The sequence below is a fragment of the Myotis brandtii genome, unplaced genomic scaffold (assembly GCF_000412655.1).
Source record: "Myotis brandtii unplaced genomic scaffold, ASM41265v1 scaffold208, whole genome shotgun sequence".
Lineage (NCBI taxonomy): Eukaryota > Metazoa > Chordata > Mammalia > Chiroptera > Vespertilionidae > Myotis > Myotis brandtii.
The window spans coordinates 2,467,514-2,486,424 of record NW_005357764.1 but is presented as its reverse complement, the minus strand read 5'-3'; the positions used below and the strand labels follow the sequence as shown (position 1 = coordinate 2,486,424).

General features: G+C 43.8%; 1 protein-coding gene across 3 annotated transcripts in view; it reads left to right on the top strand.

Moving 5' to 3' along the window:
* The first annotated feature begins 6,468 nt into the window (after window positions 1–6,468).
* The window catches only part of FAF2 (Fas associated factor family member 2), a 38,851-nt gene continuing 26,408 nt past the window's right edge, over window positions 6,469–18,911 (top strand). Inside the window, exon 1 of one of the 3 annotated variants that reach the window (XM_014539085.1) lies at window positions 6,469–6,627. In XM_014539085.1, coding sequence (XP_014394571.1) covers window positions 6,565–6,627 — 63 coding nt within the window. In that variant the 5' untranslated portion in view covers window positions 6,469–6,564. The remainder of the gene's footprint in view (window positions 6,628–18,911) is intronic. The other 2 variants (XM_005865515.2, XM_014539086.1) reach the window with 2 other exon arrangements.

Genomic DNA, 18,911 nt, shown 5'->3' with positions numbered 1-18,911 from the left:
CTCAGCACAGGAGCTGCCCCCTGGTGGTCAGTGTGCTCCCACAGCTCCTGTGTTGAGTGTCTGCCCCCTGGTGGTCAGTGCGCATCATAGCAATCAGTCATAAGGGTCACTTAGGCATTTACATGTATAGATGATATTTTATCTGCTTACTGTTTCTCTCCCAGCTATGCCTTCCATGAAGGAAACAGAGACCAGGTTGGTTTGACCTACCACTGAATCCCTTGTGCTGAGAACTGCACTGGGCACAGAGTACAAGGTCTGTAAATACTGGGCCTGGCTAGATCCTTAGAGCAAAGGCCTCATGTATGGGAATTAAGCCATGGAAACTAAAGAGGGAAATACAGCTAATGTCTGTGGGATAGAGAGGGTTGGTCTTTAATTAAAGCATCTCAAATTGGTACATAAAAGGGCCACTGATTTTTGGACAATGAAGAAAATATGCTGATAACAATTGTCCTTTAAAGTGGAGATATTTTGCCCTAGCTGCTTTGGCTCAGTGGATAGAATGTCGGCTTGCAGACTGAAGGGTCCCGGGTTCAATTCCAGTCAAGGGCATGTACCTCTGTTGCAGGCTCTTTCCCGGCCCAGGCCCTGGTAAAGGTGTGTGTAGGAGGCAATCAATCAATGTGTTTCTCTCACATTGATATTTCTGTCTTTCCCTCTCTCTTCCATTTTCTCTAAAAATCAATGAAATAATATTCTCAGGTGAGGATTTAAAAAATAAAATAATAAGGTGGAGATATTTTATTGCTCTTTTAAAACTCCATGTTCATTCAAAAAAAGGAAAAAAAATTAAACCCATGTTCATAAACAAAATTTCCATGGTTTGTGAACTGTGAACAAGTTCAAACAACACCTTGGCAGGATGGGAAAGGGGGAAAAGCAGATTTATTTACAGATGGTTTAAGTAACCTAGATGCATTTAAATTTTCCCCATAATCTTAGAGCATGTGTCCCATGCTGTTACCTGAAAGGCACTGTGCCTGAGCGGGTCTGCCTCAGGCCGGCCTATAGTGTGCGTGTTCTTGACTTTGGGCAGGAAAGTTTTCACAAAACGGGTCCAGGTGGTTTTGAAAGTGTGGTAGGCAGTTAGACAAGAGCAGATCAAGGACGATGTGCCAGGTACAGAAGGTCACCTGGGCAAAAAGCCCTGGGTGCCTGGCAAAGGACAATTGTAGGGTGGGAACTTCGCCACCAGGGTGACCTTTCCTCCCCTAGCATGGCTGGTCCTGCAGTTTGGATCCCCTGACCTTTCCTCCCCAGAGATAACATCTAGGCCCCAGTTGTATTTCAGCTCCAGGCCCAGAAAAACAGCAAAAGCAGATAAGAAACACCACGGCTGACCCCAGGACCAGCTGCACTGAATAATGACCCCTGTCTTGGCACCAATCAATCCGTGGAGACCTAGACCCTGAAAGGACACACCTGGAAAACTGCTGAACATTCTACTGAGATCTTTCCCTGGGACCTTCCCTAAAATCTTCACCCTTAAAACCCTTAGGACTGCCCTAGCCGGCTTGGCTCAGTGGATAGAGTATCAGCCTGCGGACTAAAGGGTCCCAGGTTCGATTCCAGCCAAGGGCACATGCCTGGGTTGCGGGCTCGATCCCCAGTGGGGGGCGTGCAGGAGGCAGCCGATCGGTGATTCTCTCTCATCATTGATGTTTCTATCTCTCTCTCCCTCTCCCTTCCTCTCTGAAATCAATAAATATATTTTTTTTTAAAAAAAAAACCCTTAGGAAAAAGGACCCAGCATGCTCTCCCTCCAGGGAGAACACCCCCGCCTTTTCTTTTCTCCTCCCCCTCCTCCCAGAGGTGTTACCAAGGGCCCTTCCTTTGCCTCTGTAACTTCTTTCCTAAGCCCATTTCTTCTACAAATTACTTCTATTTCTGTGATTTTCCAAATAAACGCTCTCTTATAGTTTGAGTCTTGGCTCTGAATTCTTTCCTAGCCAGAATTCAGGCACTGAGGTTGCTGAACCCAGGTCTGGTCTGACCCCACGGGTTTAACACCTGGTGCTGTTCCAGCCATACAACTAAAGTACATTTATTAAATTAAAGCTGGGGATCAGTGAAGCAAGCAAGAGCTTAGGACAGAAGAAGCAATAGGAGAGAGCTTAGGCCGGACTGCTTTGGCTGAGAAATAAAAGTCAGAGTAAAGAAGTGAGCTAAGGCAGGGCTGCTGTCAGCTCATTCTATCTCTCTCCCTCTCCCTTCCTCTCTCTGATATCAATACACATACACACACACACACACACACACACATTGTCATTTTATTTATTTTTTAAATAGGCAAGCCAGGCGCTCTCCCTCTTGGGAGCATGCCTGTACCTTTCTTCCCCTACAGGTGTGCATCTCCTAAAGCTAAGGGTCCCCACACGACTTGCGACCAGGGGAGCAATGGGCAGCAGCAGCCTGTCCTGGATTAACCCCCTAAACCTGTCTCCAAGGCCCCTTTTCTCTGACTTTGCAGTGAGCCAAAGCAGCTCCGCCCTGTCTCACTCCTGTTGCTCCTTCTATCCTTGTTTCAATGTCCCAGCTTTCATAAACGTGCTCTCTCTCTTTTTAATGTTTTTATTGATTTTTTAATTTAAATTCTTTATTGTTTAAAGTATTACATAAGTCTCCTTTTTCCCCCATTGACTTCTCTCCAGCTGCCCTCACCTCCTAGCACATGCCTCACCCCCCCTTATAGATTTTTAAAAATATATATATTTTGTTGATTTTTTACAGAGAGGAAGGGAGAGGGATAGAGAGTTAGAAACATCGACTAGAGAGAAACATCGATCAGCTGCCTCCATGCCCCCTACTACTGGGGATGTGCCCACAACCAAGGTACATGTCCTTGACCGGAATCGAACCTGGGACCCTTAGTCCACAGGCTGATGCTCTATCCACTGAGCCAAACCAGTTAGGACTAGGTTTTTTTTTTTTTTTTAAAGAAAGGAAGCGAGAGGGATAGAGGGATGGAAACATCAATGAGAGAGAAACATTGATAAGCTGTCTCCTGCACATCCTCTATTGGGGACTGAGCCCATAACCAGGGCATGTGCCCTGACTGGGAATCCACCTGGTGACCTCTTGGTTCATGGGTCAATGCTCAACCACTGAGCCATACCACCTGGGCTTTCTCTCTTTAAAAATTTTTTTTTATTGATTGCTTTTATAGAGAGGAAGGGAGAGAGAGAGAAACATTGATGTGAGAGAAACATCGATGGGTTGCCTCCCATAGGCACCCCGACCGAAGATCAAACCCTGAAACCTAGGTATGTACCTTTATCTGGAATTAAACCCAAAACCTTTTGGTGTACAGGACGATGCTCCAACCGAGCCACAGGGCAGTTATTACCATTTCAAAATGGGGAGATTTGCCCTAGCTGGTTCGGCTCAATGGATAGAGCATCAGCCTGGGGACTGAAGGGTCTTGGGTCAGATTCTGGTCAAGGGCACAGACCTCGGTTGCACGTGCGGGAGGCAACCAATAGATGTCTCTCTCTCACATAGATGTTTCTTTCTCTCTGTCTCTCTCCTTTCCTTACACTCTCTCTAAAAATCAATGAAAAAATATCCTTGGGTGAGGATTAACAACAACAAAAATAATAAAATGGAGAGATTTCACATGCAGATCCAAATTTGTAGGCACTCTCTAAAAAAGAGAAGTTCAGACAATACTGGTCTTACACGGAAGCCATCAGCTACACCTAAAAGCAGAAACCACCTTTGCACAGGAAAAGGACTTTCAAGTTTGCCATTTTGCATGCTCCGCAGTGAGGCAAATTCCTAATTGTGAAGTGCAAAAAAAGTAAAATATTTCTTATAACTATGTCTTTACTCAAAGACGAAAACAGAAATATAGACCAAGAAAGTGCATGTGTCTTTGAGAACTTGAAAAACATTCAATGGTGTTGAAAGCTTACATCTTAAATCAGAATTAAGCAACAACCCCAGAGGGCATCTGACTTTGCCATCCCTCCCCTCGTTTGTCTGAATACAGCATTATTGGAGACGTTGAACAGTAACACAGTCTCCCCTGAGCTCTGAGTTGATGTAATAAATTATTTAAAGTCACAGTTATTTCCTTCCAATTGTACCTTAAAGGTGTAAGAAAAATTCCAGGACATTGTCGTGAAGTTTGGGCAGACCTGGTAATGGTGGTGGTGGTGGTGGTGGTGGGGCTTATAATCTGATAGATAGAGCACCTGAGTTAACTGAAAGATAATCATATTATTGTGAAATTCTGAAGTACATATACATATAGGAACAGAGGGTTACGTTATTTTTTAAGTTTTTTTAAAATTTTTTTATTTTCTAAGTTTCATTTCTCGGGCCAGTGCACCTGCATACTCCCTTGATCCTGAACAAAGTGATGGAGGAGGTGATTCAGCTGTGGACAATGTATACTGTACCCAGCAAGCAAGTAGAACTGTTAAGCATGACCAGGCCGACCCCACCAGGAGCCAAGCCGTCATCTCATTGCCTGACAACCAAGAGCAATGGCTGACGTCTGCAGGCGTCCAGGACTGCATGCAATTGCATTCTGTTCCCAACCTCACCCCAGCCCATTTGCCTATATAATCCTGTCCCCTGCACCTTACTGTAAGACAGCTTTTGGATGCTCTAAGCTCCCTGTCTTCTTGGCTGGCTGGCCTTCTCAATAAGCGCCTTGCCTTATATGATTCAACCCTGCCTTCCTCATTGGACATTTTGAAAGGCAGCCCGAGCCCACCCGGGGGGTTCCCGGTAACAGTAAGACCTGATACAGGCCTGAAAGGAAGAAGTAACCCAAACGGAAGTCCTTCCATCCTTTAATGTGCTTCTCACAGGACTTCAGCTTTCAAAGCACCTTCTGTCCTTCCTGTCTCACCTGGTCAGTCCGGTGAGGTGGGCAGGGGTGGGATTCTGCAGCAGGGGAGAATACTGAGGTCTTGCTAATAGTCACAGGGAGAGTCTCTGAAAAAGTGTGCCCCAGAACCCGACCGCTCTGCCTCTCCAAGGATGGTGGCAAGAGGAGGCAGATGGCAGGAGAAAAGAAGTGAACATGCAAAAGAGAGCTCTACGGGGAGGTGGCAGGTCGGAACAAACAAGGGCAGCCATTGAGGGGTGTGGTGAAGGCCTTGCAAAGGGTGAGGGAGGGTCTGCATCCAAGGAGAAGCACTGAGGCGCCTCACCCCACCACGGCAGAGGTGCCCAGAGAGATGATGATTTGCACGCTGCCTGGTGGCCACTAGTACCTGAACCCTAAGGGTCTTCCTTCTGTCGGTCGCGGGGAGGACAGGGCAGGGGACAGGAGACTCCAGGCCTGAGGCAGCAGGAGCAGAGTCGCACAGGAGTGGACCGTGTTAACGTAAAAACCATTGAAACCTGTAAAGAATTTTTGTGAGTTTATTTGAGCCAAACTGTCGACATATGCCGGGAAGCAGAACCTCAAGGAATTGAGATATACATGAAATTCATTGGTGATAGATTAAGGAGGAGGGATAAAGCAAAGCAGGGAAACCCCTGGGATTGGATAAAAAGTAAAATGATGGACACATACTTAGGTGGGTGCAGGATCAATTAACATGATAATGAAGGAATTTGTGGTATCTGTCCTGGCGCCCAGCACATTTGGTTGTGCCCCAGGGGCTCCAGAAAAAGGGAAGTTACAAGTTACCCAGACACTTCAAGGGTGTGTTATCATAGATGCAAAAAGACAAATAGGCTCAGTTAAGGTAAAGGTTGACCTTGTCAGTGAAGATACTGGCCTAGGACGTAACTGCCCACCATAACTGCTTTAGTTAGAGTTTAATTTCAGACCATCCTTTGTGGTTACTTTAGGTCTCTTGAGTTTGCAAGACTGCCATGCAGGCCTCCCCTGAGCTTGTCAGGTCAGCATGTGGCCCCTTTCGTTCACAACCGAAAGCTTTGCCCAAGGCTGGTAGCGCCATTAAACATCAAAGACCCAGGTCGCCAAGTCCAAACAATCTTAGCGAGCGACTTCAAAGCTGAGATGTTCCCGGGGCCACAGCCTTCCACAGTTCCCGCCTGGAAGGCGGCGTGGGAAATGCCCGGCCAGTATTCAGAGACTGTAGGAACCTCCCGAGAGATGATCAGGATCTTCAGGAAATGCCAGAGCAGGTATCAAACATCAAACGGCCAATATTTTGGCAAGTCCACAATTTCCTAAAATAACATTCAGGAATAGCGTATGGTTAAGGTACAGCGGAAAACAGCCGAGTGGCTTTCGGGAACGTCCGGAACTTCTCGATCCGCATTCGGGACTTCTCGGCTCTTTGGGATCTTCAGGAGTCTTAGTTTCCTAGCTGATCCGGTTCTTGGACGAAATCCTGAGGACGGGTACCGACAGTCCCTCGGCAATTTCCGTAAGTATTCGGGATCTGCCCGAGAGTGGCGCCCCCTGGCGGCGCGAACGATCACGACCACTACCACCACTACCCCGGCTAAGCCAGCCCGCGCAGGCGCAGTTGCGCGTCGGCTGCCGTTCCGACCGGACGTAGTTGCTGCTGAGATCAGTTCCGGCGGGTGACGGTGCGGACGGGTCAGAAGCGTAGAGGCGGCGGCAAAATGGCGGCGCCTGAGGAACAGGATCTAACCCAGGAGCAGACAGAGAAGCTGCTGCAGTTTCAGGTAGCAGCGAGTACTCGGCGCAGCACATGCCGCCGCGGGCTGGGGAGTGGGCCTCCAGAGGAGCCCAGAACCCTCCTGAAGTTGGGCGCGAGGTTCGCAGACCAGCAGGCGGCCCCCTCCCCCCAGACGCCAACTGCCCCGCTGCCCCGAGCCTGTCTGTGGCCGGCCTTCCAGCGGCGGCAGCTGCCAGACCCGCCTCCCCCTCTCCAGCTTCCCTGGGGCCCTTTAGGGGCGCCGGTCTTCAGACATCCTTCCCAGATCGGGTCCTCTCCGCCCAGCGACTCTGCATCTACCGCGGATGCTTAATCCCCACCGTGGGGTTGGCCTCGTTTCGGGTCCCTGGGAATCCTGCCGGCACCCCATGCTACTTGCATACACATGTACTGAGGGCATCTTGGGTGCCAAGGCTTGTGTGGGGCGACCTGGTGGGGGAAGGGCAGGCCTGGCCCCCGCCCTGAAGGTGTGGGAGGACCCCGCGTTGTTCGGAAACAAATGCAACATCATAAATGTCATCAGCGGCCCCGGGCGAGGTGTGGTGCCCTCGGGCCGTCCCCGGACTCACGTGCGTGACCGAGCCGAGGAGGGTGGTAACTTGGAGGAGTCGGCCTTCTTTGAAAAGGGGTGTGGGGCTCAGAACTTGGGCTTAAATAAGCCCTTATGTCTGAGCTGGAGAGTCTGGGGGGAAGAGACCCCTAGGGTGGGTAACCTTGACTCTTGGTTACTCTGGTCGATACCAGTTTCCTTATGTATATAAAATACATGTTTTAAAAATGTTTACCCCCTAGTGATATTGTGGAAATCAAATCAGAAGAGCTGTCTGAAGGGCTTTGTAAAACGTAAAATGCTCCCAAACAGTATTACTGCTTATTAATCATTTTTTTGACTTAGGGGAGAATTAAAGTTAGTGGCACACTTATTTCCTAATATAAAATGTGCTATATATTTATTCATGTCAGCAGTTACCAGGAACCTTAGTGCTCAGGTCCTCCCAAGTTAAAATGCCATTTATTTATTATTTATTTTTTAAAAATATATTTTATTGATTTTTTACAGAGAGGAAGGGAGAGAGATAGAGAGAAACGTCAATGAGAGAGAAACATTGATCAGCTGCCTCCTGCACACTCCCCACTGGGATGTGCCCGCAACCAAGGTACATGTCCTTGACCGGAATCGAACCTGGGACCCTTCAGTCCGCAGGCGGACGCTCTATCCACTGAGCCAAGCCGGTTAGGGCGCCATGTATTTATTGAGTATGATGTTGTAAGTACTTGGCTAAACACCGAGCACACGTTATCGGATTTAATACACTATGAGATTCGTACTGTTACAGTCCCTGTTTTACAGATGAAGGATATGAGGCTTAAGAAGGAAGGTGCTTAGGTGGTTACACAGCTAGTAAGTGGTGGTGTGAGATTTAAGGCCAAGTCTGTCTTCTCAGAACCTTTCCTGAGCCCTTGACTGGTGTGCCAGACAACCTGTGTATCACCGATAGTGGAATGCAAATGCTGTGATTTGTCTTTTTAATTTTAGCAAGTTCTCACTTTTCCAAAATTTCCTTGGTTAGATTTCACTGTAGTTAATTTTGGAGGTTGTTTTTTTTTTTCCCTCTTAAATTGATCAGTGGCACCGGAAACTAACAGGATTTTGTGTGTTTATTACACATCAACTTAAAAAGTTGAGCAGTGGGTTGGAACTGTATAAAATGGAAAAATACTATCATAGAAGTTAGTTGATATTTAATTGGAGTTTTGAGCAGAGAAACTGATGACACAGCAAATTAGAATCAGAATGAATACACAGCTTCCATTTCCTGGTAGACCACTAATTTCAGAGTTTTGTTTAACTTTGGCAGACCATTTTACCCCCTACAGCGCTTCAGGGTTATCCCATGGTGTTTAAATGTAATGAAGTGATGTGAGTCATGGTGTACTTAGTCTGGTCCTGGAAGAACATGAATATGTGGTAGCATTTCTGAAGTAAAGTGCATAGCAACCTCTGTTTTTGTCTTCATTGGACATCTATAGCAGTACGAGGTGAATGGCACATTAAAGTTGTATTAAGACCGCTTTATGAAATTGGATATACTAAGGCAAATGTCTATGACATTTATGTGTTCTTTAAGTAGTTTCTGGATCAGTTTCATCATCTAGATTGCCATTATACATTCTTTGAAACTTACTAGGTGTCAGGCATTATGCCAGGTATTTGATATACACGAACTCTTTTAAACGTCTTAATAATACTGTAAGGTGTTAATGTCCATTCAACTTATTTTTAAAAAATATATTTTTATTGATTTCAGAGAGGAAGAGAGAGATTTAGAAACATCAATGATGAGAGAGAATATTTGATCGGCTGCCTCCTGCATAGCCCCTACTGGGGATTGAGCTCGCAACCTGGGCGTATGCCCTTGACCGGAATTGAACTTGGGACCCTTCAGTCTGCAGGCGGACACTCTATCCACTGAGCCAAACCAGCTAGGGCCCATTCAACTTATTGATGAAGAAACAGGTTCTGAGAGGTAAAGTAACTTACCCAAGTAGTAAGTGGCAGAGATTTAGAAGTCCATACCCATAACCATCGTATCTATAATCTAATGGAGAAGCCAGATACATATATGAATGAGTATCCTGCAGTTTGTTAATGCTAATAGTGTGGTACTGTATAGACAGTGCTGTGGGAATTTAGGAAAAGGATGGGAGGGGGAGAGAAGGATGGCTCTTAGGCATGGTGCTAGTGACTAGTTTATAACCATTATGCTTAATCCTCCCAGTAGCCTTACAGAGCGCCATAGCTGGTATGCCTGCTCCTAGGTGAAAAAACAGATCTATTGAAGTATTTGCGTAAGGTCATTAAGGTATTAAGTAGTGGAAATGGAATTAGAGTTAGAAATCTAGTGGGTCTGGATCTGGACTTCAAGTCTGGGCTCTCCACTGTACTTTGCTACTTTGAAGGAGGAATAGAATTTCAATAGGTGGTGGAGAGGAGGCTGTTCAAAGGGGATGAAACAGCTTAAGCATGGGATGGAGGTGGAGTATAGAGTGTGTTTATGATGGATTTCGAGAATTGGAAGTGGAAAATAAGACTGGGAAGATAGAGGTACGGCCTCCCAAAATCTTTAAAAGCTGTGCACAGTGGTTTAAATTTTAAGGTGTAGGTGTGGGGAGCTATCAAAAGTTTTTTCAACTAGGGTGTGACATAACACTAGGTTTCAGGTTGCTTCACTAACAAACCATATGGAGCATGTGCTTGAAATTTCCACTGGGTTCAGGACAGAACAGGGTGACACTGCTAGGAGCTAGTTCTCCCCCCACCATCCCCCTACCCTGGGTTTATTTGTACAAATAGCACAGGAGGCAGCAGCTCCATGCAGACAGCAGCCCAGGGGTCACACCACCCCTTCCGTCCTCACATTGACTGACAGAGGCCAGTACTGTGGAGTTGTGGTGGGGCCTGGGCTGCAGCTTGGAAACCACATCCTGGGGCTTGGTTTGAACCTTGTCCTTGGACTTTGACTTGCAGAGTCTGAGACTCTTGGTGATGTGGGCAGGAGCACATTTCCCAAGCTTGGGGTGAGTGATGTAGGCAAGCTGATTGAACTTGTGGCTGTTGCTCTTTGGGATCTTGGGCTTGACCTCTTTCGGCTTGTGTGCTCATGGCCTGGCATTGTCAGCCTGCACCTTCTTCAGGCCTTTCTTGTGCTTCTTGGCAAAGCACATGTTCCTCAAGAACTTGGGGTCCACCCCATTAAGGGATTTGTGTCTTTGTGATTGAGGTTTCTTGATTCTGTTTCTGTGCCATTTTTGGGACTGGTTGTGCCAGGTATGGTTCCTAGATTTGGCCATATCTGCACTGAAGCCCGCGGCTCCCAAAGCGCCTGGGACTGGGGAGAGAAAGAGTGGGGCTATTTCTCAATATGTTGCTTCATTTGTTATATTGAAATTAGCAAAAGTAAAATATTTTAGAAATCTCGGATTTCCTCTATTTCACTTTTTTGTGTGACATGTGATTTGATTGGAATCCCTAGGGTATATTTTTCATGCTTCTCACTCTGTTTGCTATCTTCTACGATTTTTGTAGTTATCCTTTTTACTATGTATTTTGGAACTGGTTGAGTTATGAATAATACAGACATTTGTTTTAAGCTGTTTCAAATGGGAAAGAATAGGTTTTTGTTGTTGTTTTTTGTTAATCCTCACCTGAGGATATTTTTTTCCATTGAGTTTTAGAGAGAGTGGAAAAGGGGTGGGAAGGTGGAGAAACAGACAGAGAGAGAAACATCTATGTGAGAGAGACACATCGAAGTCAATTTTCCCAAATTCCCAAATATAGCAAGCTCCTCTAGTGCCTTGGTTTGCTGCCTTTAGGTTGTTTGAACACCTGGAGAAGGATGATATGACAGAGAGGGAAGGGACTAAAGGAAATATGCATGGCCAGTGGAGGAGGAAACGGTCTTTTTGCTTACGCAGGAGTAAGAGATTTCTTTCTTCTCAAATGGATATTGGGGTCTTTGTTCTCTTAAATTATAGAAAATTAAGCCTGAACTCTGGGCTGTAGAATCAAACTCATTTTGAAAATCTTCCCTTTTGGCTTCATCAGACTCTTTATTGCCTAAAGGAAAAAATACATGATGCTTTTTGTTCATGTATTTTAAAAAAAAATCATAGAGTGATCTGTTTGAAATTTTTTGCCAGGAAATTTGGTGTTGTAGAGAAAACATGAGCTTTGAAACTTGAAGCAAACCAGAATTAGCCTTTCGAGTTAGCTTCTGGTGAGTTATTCGACCTTGGGCAAATTCTTCTTTGAAGCTGTTCTCATCTATAAAATGGGAATAATTTTATCTGATTCACAGCTTTTTTTTTTTTTTACTTTTAAATCTAGCAAGTTAATACATGCTTATTGTGCAAGTCAGCAGCATAAAATTGTGTAAAAAGGTAACTAAATCTCATCTTTCCCCTCTTATCCTCATAACTGGCTATGGTGTATCTTTGTATATACTCTTATTCTGCATGTACAGATATACAGATGCTTAATATATAAGCTCTTTTACCCTAACCTTCACTTAACTGAACAGATGTCCTCCATTTTCTAAGGTCTATTTTCTAATACAGCCAATTATTTTGTTTGTTTGTTTATTTGTTTAATCCTAACCCAAGATATGTTTACTGATTTGAGGGAGAGAGAAAGAGAAACATTGATGTAAGGGAGAAACATCGATCAGTTGCCTTTGGGATGCACCCTGACCAGGGATGGAACCTGCAACTTAGGTATGTGCCCTGACCGGGAATCGAATCGAACCTTTTGATGTATGGTATGATGCTCCAACAAACTGAGCTACACCGGCCAATTGGGGGTGTGCAGGAGGCAGCCGATCAATGATTCTCTCTCATTATTGATGTTTCTATCTCTCTCTTCCTCTCTGAAATCACTAACAATATATTTTTTAAAAAAGGGTAGGCTTTCATCAGAAGATTGATGCATACATGTCTATGCTTTATGTTTAAGTGAAGTATTTAACTGACATGGATGTTTTTATTCTCACTCTAAGCCAATTGTTTTTAATGCCTCCTAGTGGGGTTTGAGCCTGCTACCTGGGCATGTGCTCTTAACTGAATTCGAACCAAGGACCCTTCAGTCCACATGCTGACGCTCTATCCACTGAGCCAAACCAGCTAGGGTGGGACTTTTTAATTAATTGGCTAGTTAGTAGATCCCATTCTCATTGGGTTAGAGAGCTCTGCTCTCTTTGTCTTATTGAGATAGGATCATATTATACTTAATGAAGTCAGTGTAGCATAGTAAGTGGTCATGAAGACTGGCTCTGGAGTAAGACAGTCTTGATTTGAACCCTAGTTTTTCCAATTACAGAAACTCCTCACTTAATGTTGTTAATAGGTTCTGCGACTTTAAGTGAAATGATGTATAAGGAAACCAATTTTACCATAGGCTAATTGATATAAACAAGTGTTAAGTTCCTGCAGTATCTCATCAGCTATTATAATGAAAAGAAGTTGGATGAAATGAAGCTGTTTGACCTGTTGTACTAACTTTGTGACCTTGGGCAAATTACTTAACCTCTCTGCCTTAGTTTCTTTATCTGTGCACTGATACTACCTACCTCATGTGGTTGTTTCAGTAATTAAATGTTAGTATATCTCAAGCACTGGCAAATATGAAGCACTTTAATGTTACACAGATAGTACAGAGCTCTGTATATATTGTGTGTGTTTTCCTATATGTGCATACCTTTTCACTTGAAGTACCATATTTTTCCATATATAAGATGCTATCTATACTAATAAAAGGGTAATATGCTAATTAGACCAGACATCCTTCCAGACAAAGCCATGGTGGTGGGGCCACTGCAGAAGCAGTTAGGAGTGATCAGGCTGGCAGGGGAGAGCAGTTAGGGGGATTAGGCCAGCGGGGGAGGGCAGTTAGGGGGATCAGCCTGGCAGGGAGAGCAGTTGGGGGATCAGGCCGTTAGGCAGGCAAGCAGTTAGGAGCCAGCGGTCCCGGATTGTGAGAGGGATGTCCGACTGCTGGTTTAGGCCCAATCCGGATGTTCCCGAGGGGTCCCAGTTTAGAAAGGGTGCAGGCCAGGCTGAGGGACACCCCCCTCCTGTGCATAAATTTTGCGCACCGGGCCTCTAGTTTGTTTCCAAAATCATTAGACTGAAAATCGAGGGGCATCTTATACACAGAAGTCAGCCGAAGAGGGAGCCAAGCAGGTGCATTGCTGCCCATACCTTGTCAAACAGGCTTCCTCCAATCATAAGCCTTATTGTTACTGACCTCAGCTGATGCCATAATTGGAGGTGGAGGTGGAGGTGGAAAGTGCGTAGATGCAACAGAGACTGGAGTGTTCTGAGCCCATAAAGATGTCAAAAAATAAAAAGATAAATACTGGTAAGAGATTATCTTACTCTGCAAAATTCAGACTGAATGTAGTTAGCTATGCAAAAGAGCATGGAAATAGAACTGCAGAGAGACAATTTGGACCTCCTCCCACTGAGTGTATGGTATGATCAGACAGTGGAGAAAACAGGAAGAACAACTCCTTAAGATGCCAAAAAAGAAGGAGGCCTTAAGAGGAAAACCAGCAAAATGGGCCAACTTGGAGCAGAGGCTTAAGACTTGGATTATGGAGCAGTGCCAGAGTGGCTTATATGTGTCAACCAAGCTTATTCAATGTCAGGCAAGAATGTTTGCAAGTGAAATGAACATTGTTGATTTCACAGGAAAGGCCAAATGGTGCTTCAATTTCATGAGCAGAGGAGGGTTGGCCACGAGAACAAAGTTAGCTCAGAAAATGCCACCAGTTTATGAGGATAAAATGCAATAGTTTCACTCCTATGTCATACAACTTCCGAAAAAATATGATTTTGAACCAAGTCAGATTGCAAACATGACTGATATGCCTCTCAATTTCGATGTGTCTTCCAGTAGAACTGTTAATGTGAAAGGAATCAAAACAGTGGCAATCAAAACAAGTGGCCATGAAAAGACACACTATACTGCTGTGCCTTCATGTTGTGCAGATGCTACTAAACTGCCTCTTATACTTATTTTTAAGAGGAAAACCTATCCTAAAGAGACCATACCTCCTGGCATTATTGTGCATGTTCAAGAGGAGGGATGGATGAATGAAGACATTATGGCCATTTGATTTGCAAAGCTTTGGTCCAGAAGACTTGGGGGGCTCTTAACACATTGCGGATGGATCACGAGAATTCTCGTGTTTTCTGTTCTAAGGCTTGTGGCCAGTCATACTTTTAAAAGATATTAGCTTGTAAGAACATGTAATAAATAACTTCAAAATGCAATGGGTATTTAATTTTAAAGCGTGCCTTTAACATTTATGTAAAACGTTTTTTGGTACTTGTTCAATAGAAACTTATCTGGCCACTGGGTAAAACTAGCAATAAAACTACTGGTCTGCAAGCCAGCTCTTCTTGTCTTTGATCAGTTCCAAGCACATTTAACAGAAAAGACAAAAAGGGTTGCATCAGATTTGCAAACAAACCTAGCAGTTACTCCTGGTGGACTTACAGGTCAGCTACAGCCACTAGATGTTTCAATCAGCAAGCCATTTAAAGCCTGGTGAGAGAAGAATGGAGTAAATGGATACAAAAAAAGCAGGTGATACCTTGACACGGACAGGAAGAGTGAAAAAAACAACCATTACTGAGGTCTGCATTTGGGTCCTAAACTCGTGGTATGGCATCAAACAATAGGTGATTGTGAAGTCCTTCAGGAAATGTGGAATCAGCAATGCCATGGATGGAATTGAGGACAATCTCACATATATAGACAGTGACTCAGCAGTCAGCAGTGATACAATAGAAGTTGAAGAAGAAATTGATATGTCTGGAACCAATAGTGATGAAGAAGAGAACAGTGATGCAACAGAGGCTGAATAAAGTGATATGCTGCATAATATCATAGTACTGGTATGTGAACATTACCTGCAGTAATTCCTAAGTAAAAATATGTTCTGTTTTTAAAATATTGATTTCTTAATTTTGGGTTGGAAAAGTGGGAGGTGTCTTATACATGGGGGTATCTTATACACGGAAAAATATGGTACTTTACGGCTTCTCTTTGGCATCTGAATTGCCAGCCTCATACTTTTCTTGAGGGTTACTTGAATACAAGCACTGTGTTACTGCAGAGAGGGCTTTAAATGACCAACATATACAGTGCGGATATACTGGACAAAGGAATGATTCATGTCCCAGGGGGGACGAATGAGACAGTGGAGGTTTTCATCATGGTACTCAGAATGGCACACAATTTAAAATTACGAATTGTATGGAATTTTACATGTAATATTTCCTGATGTAGCTAAAAATGGTGGAAGTGAAACCTGGGATAAAGGGGAGGGACTGCTGTATACATAAAAAATAAAAGATCAGAAGCCCTGCTCTGGAGCACTCCAGTCTTCAGCATTCTGAGGCTACAGTGAGGACCTAGCAAAGGAAACAAAGTGGCAGGCGAGGTAGGAGGAAACCAGTGTATTGTCCTGGACTTCAAGTCCTTGAGAAGTGGGAACAGATGTTTGGATTTACATTGTGGGGGTCATTTGTGACCTTGATTAGAAGTTTTGTTAGAATGTTGGGGAGGTGAAGGCTTGATTGGAGTGAGTTCAAGAGAGAATGGCATGAGAACTTGGAGATTTCTGCAGGTTTTGCACTAAAGAGGAAAAAGATTGGGCAGAAGCTGTAGTGGGAAGAGAGATTTTTATTTTTTTAGGATATATCAGCATGTTTATATACTGATGAGGAACACACATTAGAGAGAGAAAATCTGATGCAGAGGAAGGAGAATTGCTCTTGCGATACCCTTGAGTAAGTGAGAGGGGACAGGACCGGTATACAAGACAAGAGGAGGCATTGGCCTTTGCCAGGAGCATGGATAAGTTTGTCCATAGTAAAAGAAAAGATGAGTGTAGGTAGGTTGACATGCAGGTTGGAACTTTTGATTATTTTCTCTGTGAAATAGGAAACAAGATCTTGAACTAAGAATAAGGATGGAGGAGGTGCTGGAAGTTTGAGGAGAGCGAAAGTCTGGTTATGTAGGAGAGTAGGAGTGAATGGACTAGGCAACTAGGATGAAGGCCAGGCAATATTACAGATTTACTTGAGGTTAGTGATCATATATTTATTTAAAGTAAGACCAGTCAGCCCCCTTCAGCTGTGAAGATACAGGTGCAAAGTAGACAGAAATTTGGATTTATTTTTTATTTTTTTTTATTTTTATTGATTTCTTTTAAGAAGGGTGAGAGAGAGAGAGAGAGAGAAAGAGAGAGAGAGAGAGAGAGAGAGAGAGAGAAACATCAATGATGAGAGAATCATTGATTGGCTGCCTCCTACTGGGGATCAAACCCACAACCCAGCCATGTGCCCTTGACTGGAATCGAACCCCGGGACCCTCAGTCCACAGGCTGATGCTCTATCCACTGAGCAAAACCAGCGAGGGTGGGATTTGGAATTTTAGAAGATTGTGGTTTAGCCAAGGGAATATGATTGTAATAGAGGGCAAAGGAGTTGAGGATGTGTGCAAGAAAGAGTGATTATTATATTTGACTCTGGAACTTATGATGAATAAGATGGGAAATGAGGATATGAGAGGTTCTGAGGCTCAGTGAAAAGGTAGTACGGTCAATGGATTGTAGGTCCTGGCAGAGTTGAAAAATTTAGAGACGGCATTAGATGGAGGAAGTTGAAAAGGTAGAAGAATATGGAGGGAGAGTGTGCAGGGGTTTGCAGTTATGATTATAGTGAGGTCTAGAGTTTGACCTCAAGAGTGAATGGAGGAACAGTAGGCAAGGAATTGAGAAACCAAAGTATTAGAACAATTATGCAAATAGTAAAATCACCAGGACACTGATAGAGTTGATCACTTGGCCGAGGTAGTTTGTCAGTTCTCTCCACTATACAGTTATATCAGTATGGACTCATGGATGTTTATTTTGTAATTTGGATTATAATTCATGACTATCCAATTATTGTGGGTGTTTTTTTGTTTTTGTTTTTGTTTTTTAACACGTCCTTACTTTCTGGCACTACACGATTCTCCAGGCTCATTTTGTATAGTTCCTGTCCCTGTCCTAGAATCAGTTACTTCTCCAAGGAACCTAGTTCCTTTTTTGGACAATGGTATTAAAAATGGAGGTCTGGCCCTGGCTGGCATGGTTCAGTGGTTAGAGCTTTGTCTTGTGCACAGAAGGGTCATGGGTTGGATTTCAAGTCAAGGGCATGTACCTGGGTTCCAGGTTTGACCCCCAGTTGGGGCCTGTGCAATCCATGTGTCTCTCTCCCTCTAAGGAGAGCTAAGGATTTTGGAATTCATTATTCAGTCAACATATAGGAAGAAGAGTTAGAAGGAGGAAAAGAAATTAAGTTATTTTGACAGTTCACTGGAGGTGTTACAAAAGCTTGACTAAAGATGCTGGCTGTGGGAATGGAAATGTGGTTGCAGGTGTAATACAGAAAATGGTCAAAACTTGATTATTGATGAAGTGTGGAGTTCAAGGATAGAGTACTTAATGATGAAGCTCAGATTCCAGATGTACCTGAGCCAGGATATTTGGGAGGGTGGTTGTGTGTTAACACATGTAGTGTTTGTGTGTTTTTTAAAATGTTTTTATTGATTTTTAGAGAGAAAGGAAGGGAGAGGCACAGAGAGATAGAAACATCAATGAGAGAGAAACATCTTCACTCGGCTGCATCCTGCACACCCCCCACTGGGAATCTAGCCAGCAACCCGGGCATGTGCCCTGACCAGGAATCAAACTGGTGACCTTGGTTCTTGGGTCGATACTCAACCGCTGAGCCACACTGGCCGGGTACATATAGTAGTTTAATGATACACTTGAGGTACTGGTGCCACATTTGGTGGAAGTATTGAATAGGCAATTGGAAAAATGCTCCTCCGGTTCAGAAGAGATGGTGGGTTCAGAAATTAAATTAGGAGTCATCTGAGTAGAAAGGGTGGTTGAAGGCTGAGTATTAAATGAGATTGCCAAGGAGGGAGGTGTAGAGAGTGAAAAAAAAAAACAACTAAGGACTCATCCTTAGGGAACTTTCTGTGTTGACAGGTATGGAAAAAGAGGGAGCCAGAGTAGGAACTTTGGTTAGAGACAAAGTGAAACCTGAGAACAGTCTAAGGAGAAGGGAGTAGGGAAAATACTTATTGTAGGGAAACATTTGAATTACAGACTCTATTTAATAAAAAGTTGTACATAATTTGTAAGTTAAGTTATATGCCAATAGATAAAACAATGCAAGTTAATGAAAGTCATTATTTTGCAGGAAACCTGCATTATTATATCGTTATATATTATAAATAGAATAGTTGTTTAGCATTGAAAAATATTTTTTTGGATTTAGAGGTTGAAGAAATCTTTTGATAGTAGAATATTAATCAGTTGTCTTCTTAATTGGAAGTCTGGAAGTTTTTTTTTTGTTGTTGTTGTGAAATCCTCACCTGAGGACATGCTTAGAGAGAGGAAGGGAGAGAGAGAGAGAGAGATCAATTGGTTGCCTTCCGTACATGGCCAAAGTGTGTGCTCTGACTGGGAATTCAACGGGCAGCCTTTCAGTGCATGGGGTGACACTGCCTTGAAGGTTTAAAAGATAAGGAATTTTCATTTTTTTTGTTCTGTGGGAAAAATCTCTGCTGATTGGACAAATTCTGAATAGTGAAATTTTACTGAATTTGACCATGTACCTTCAACACTTTTTAGTATATTTTCGCAGAAGTATGCATAAGTAGTCTAT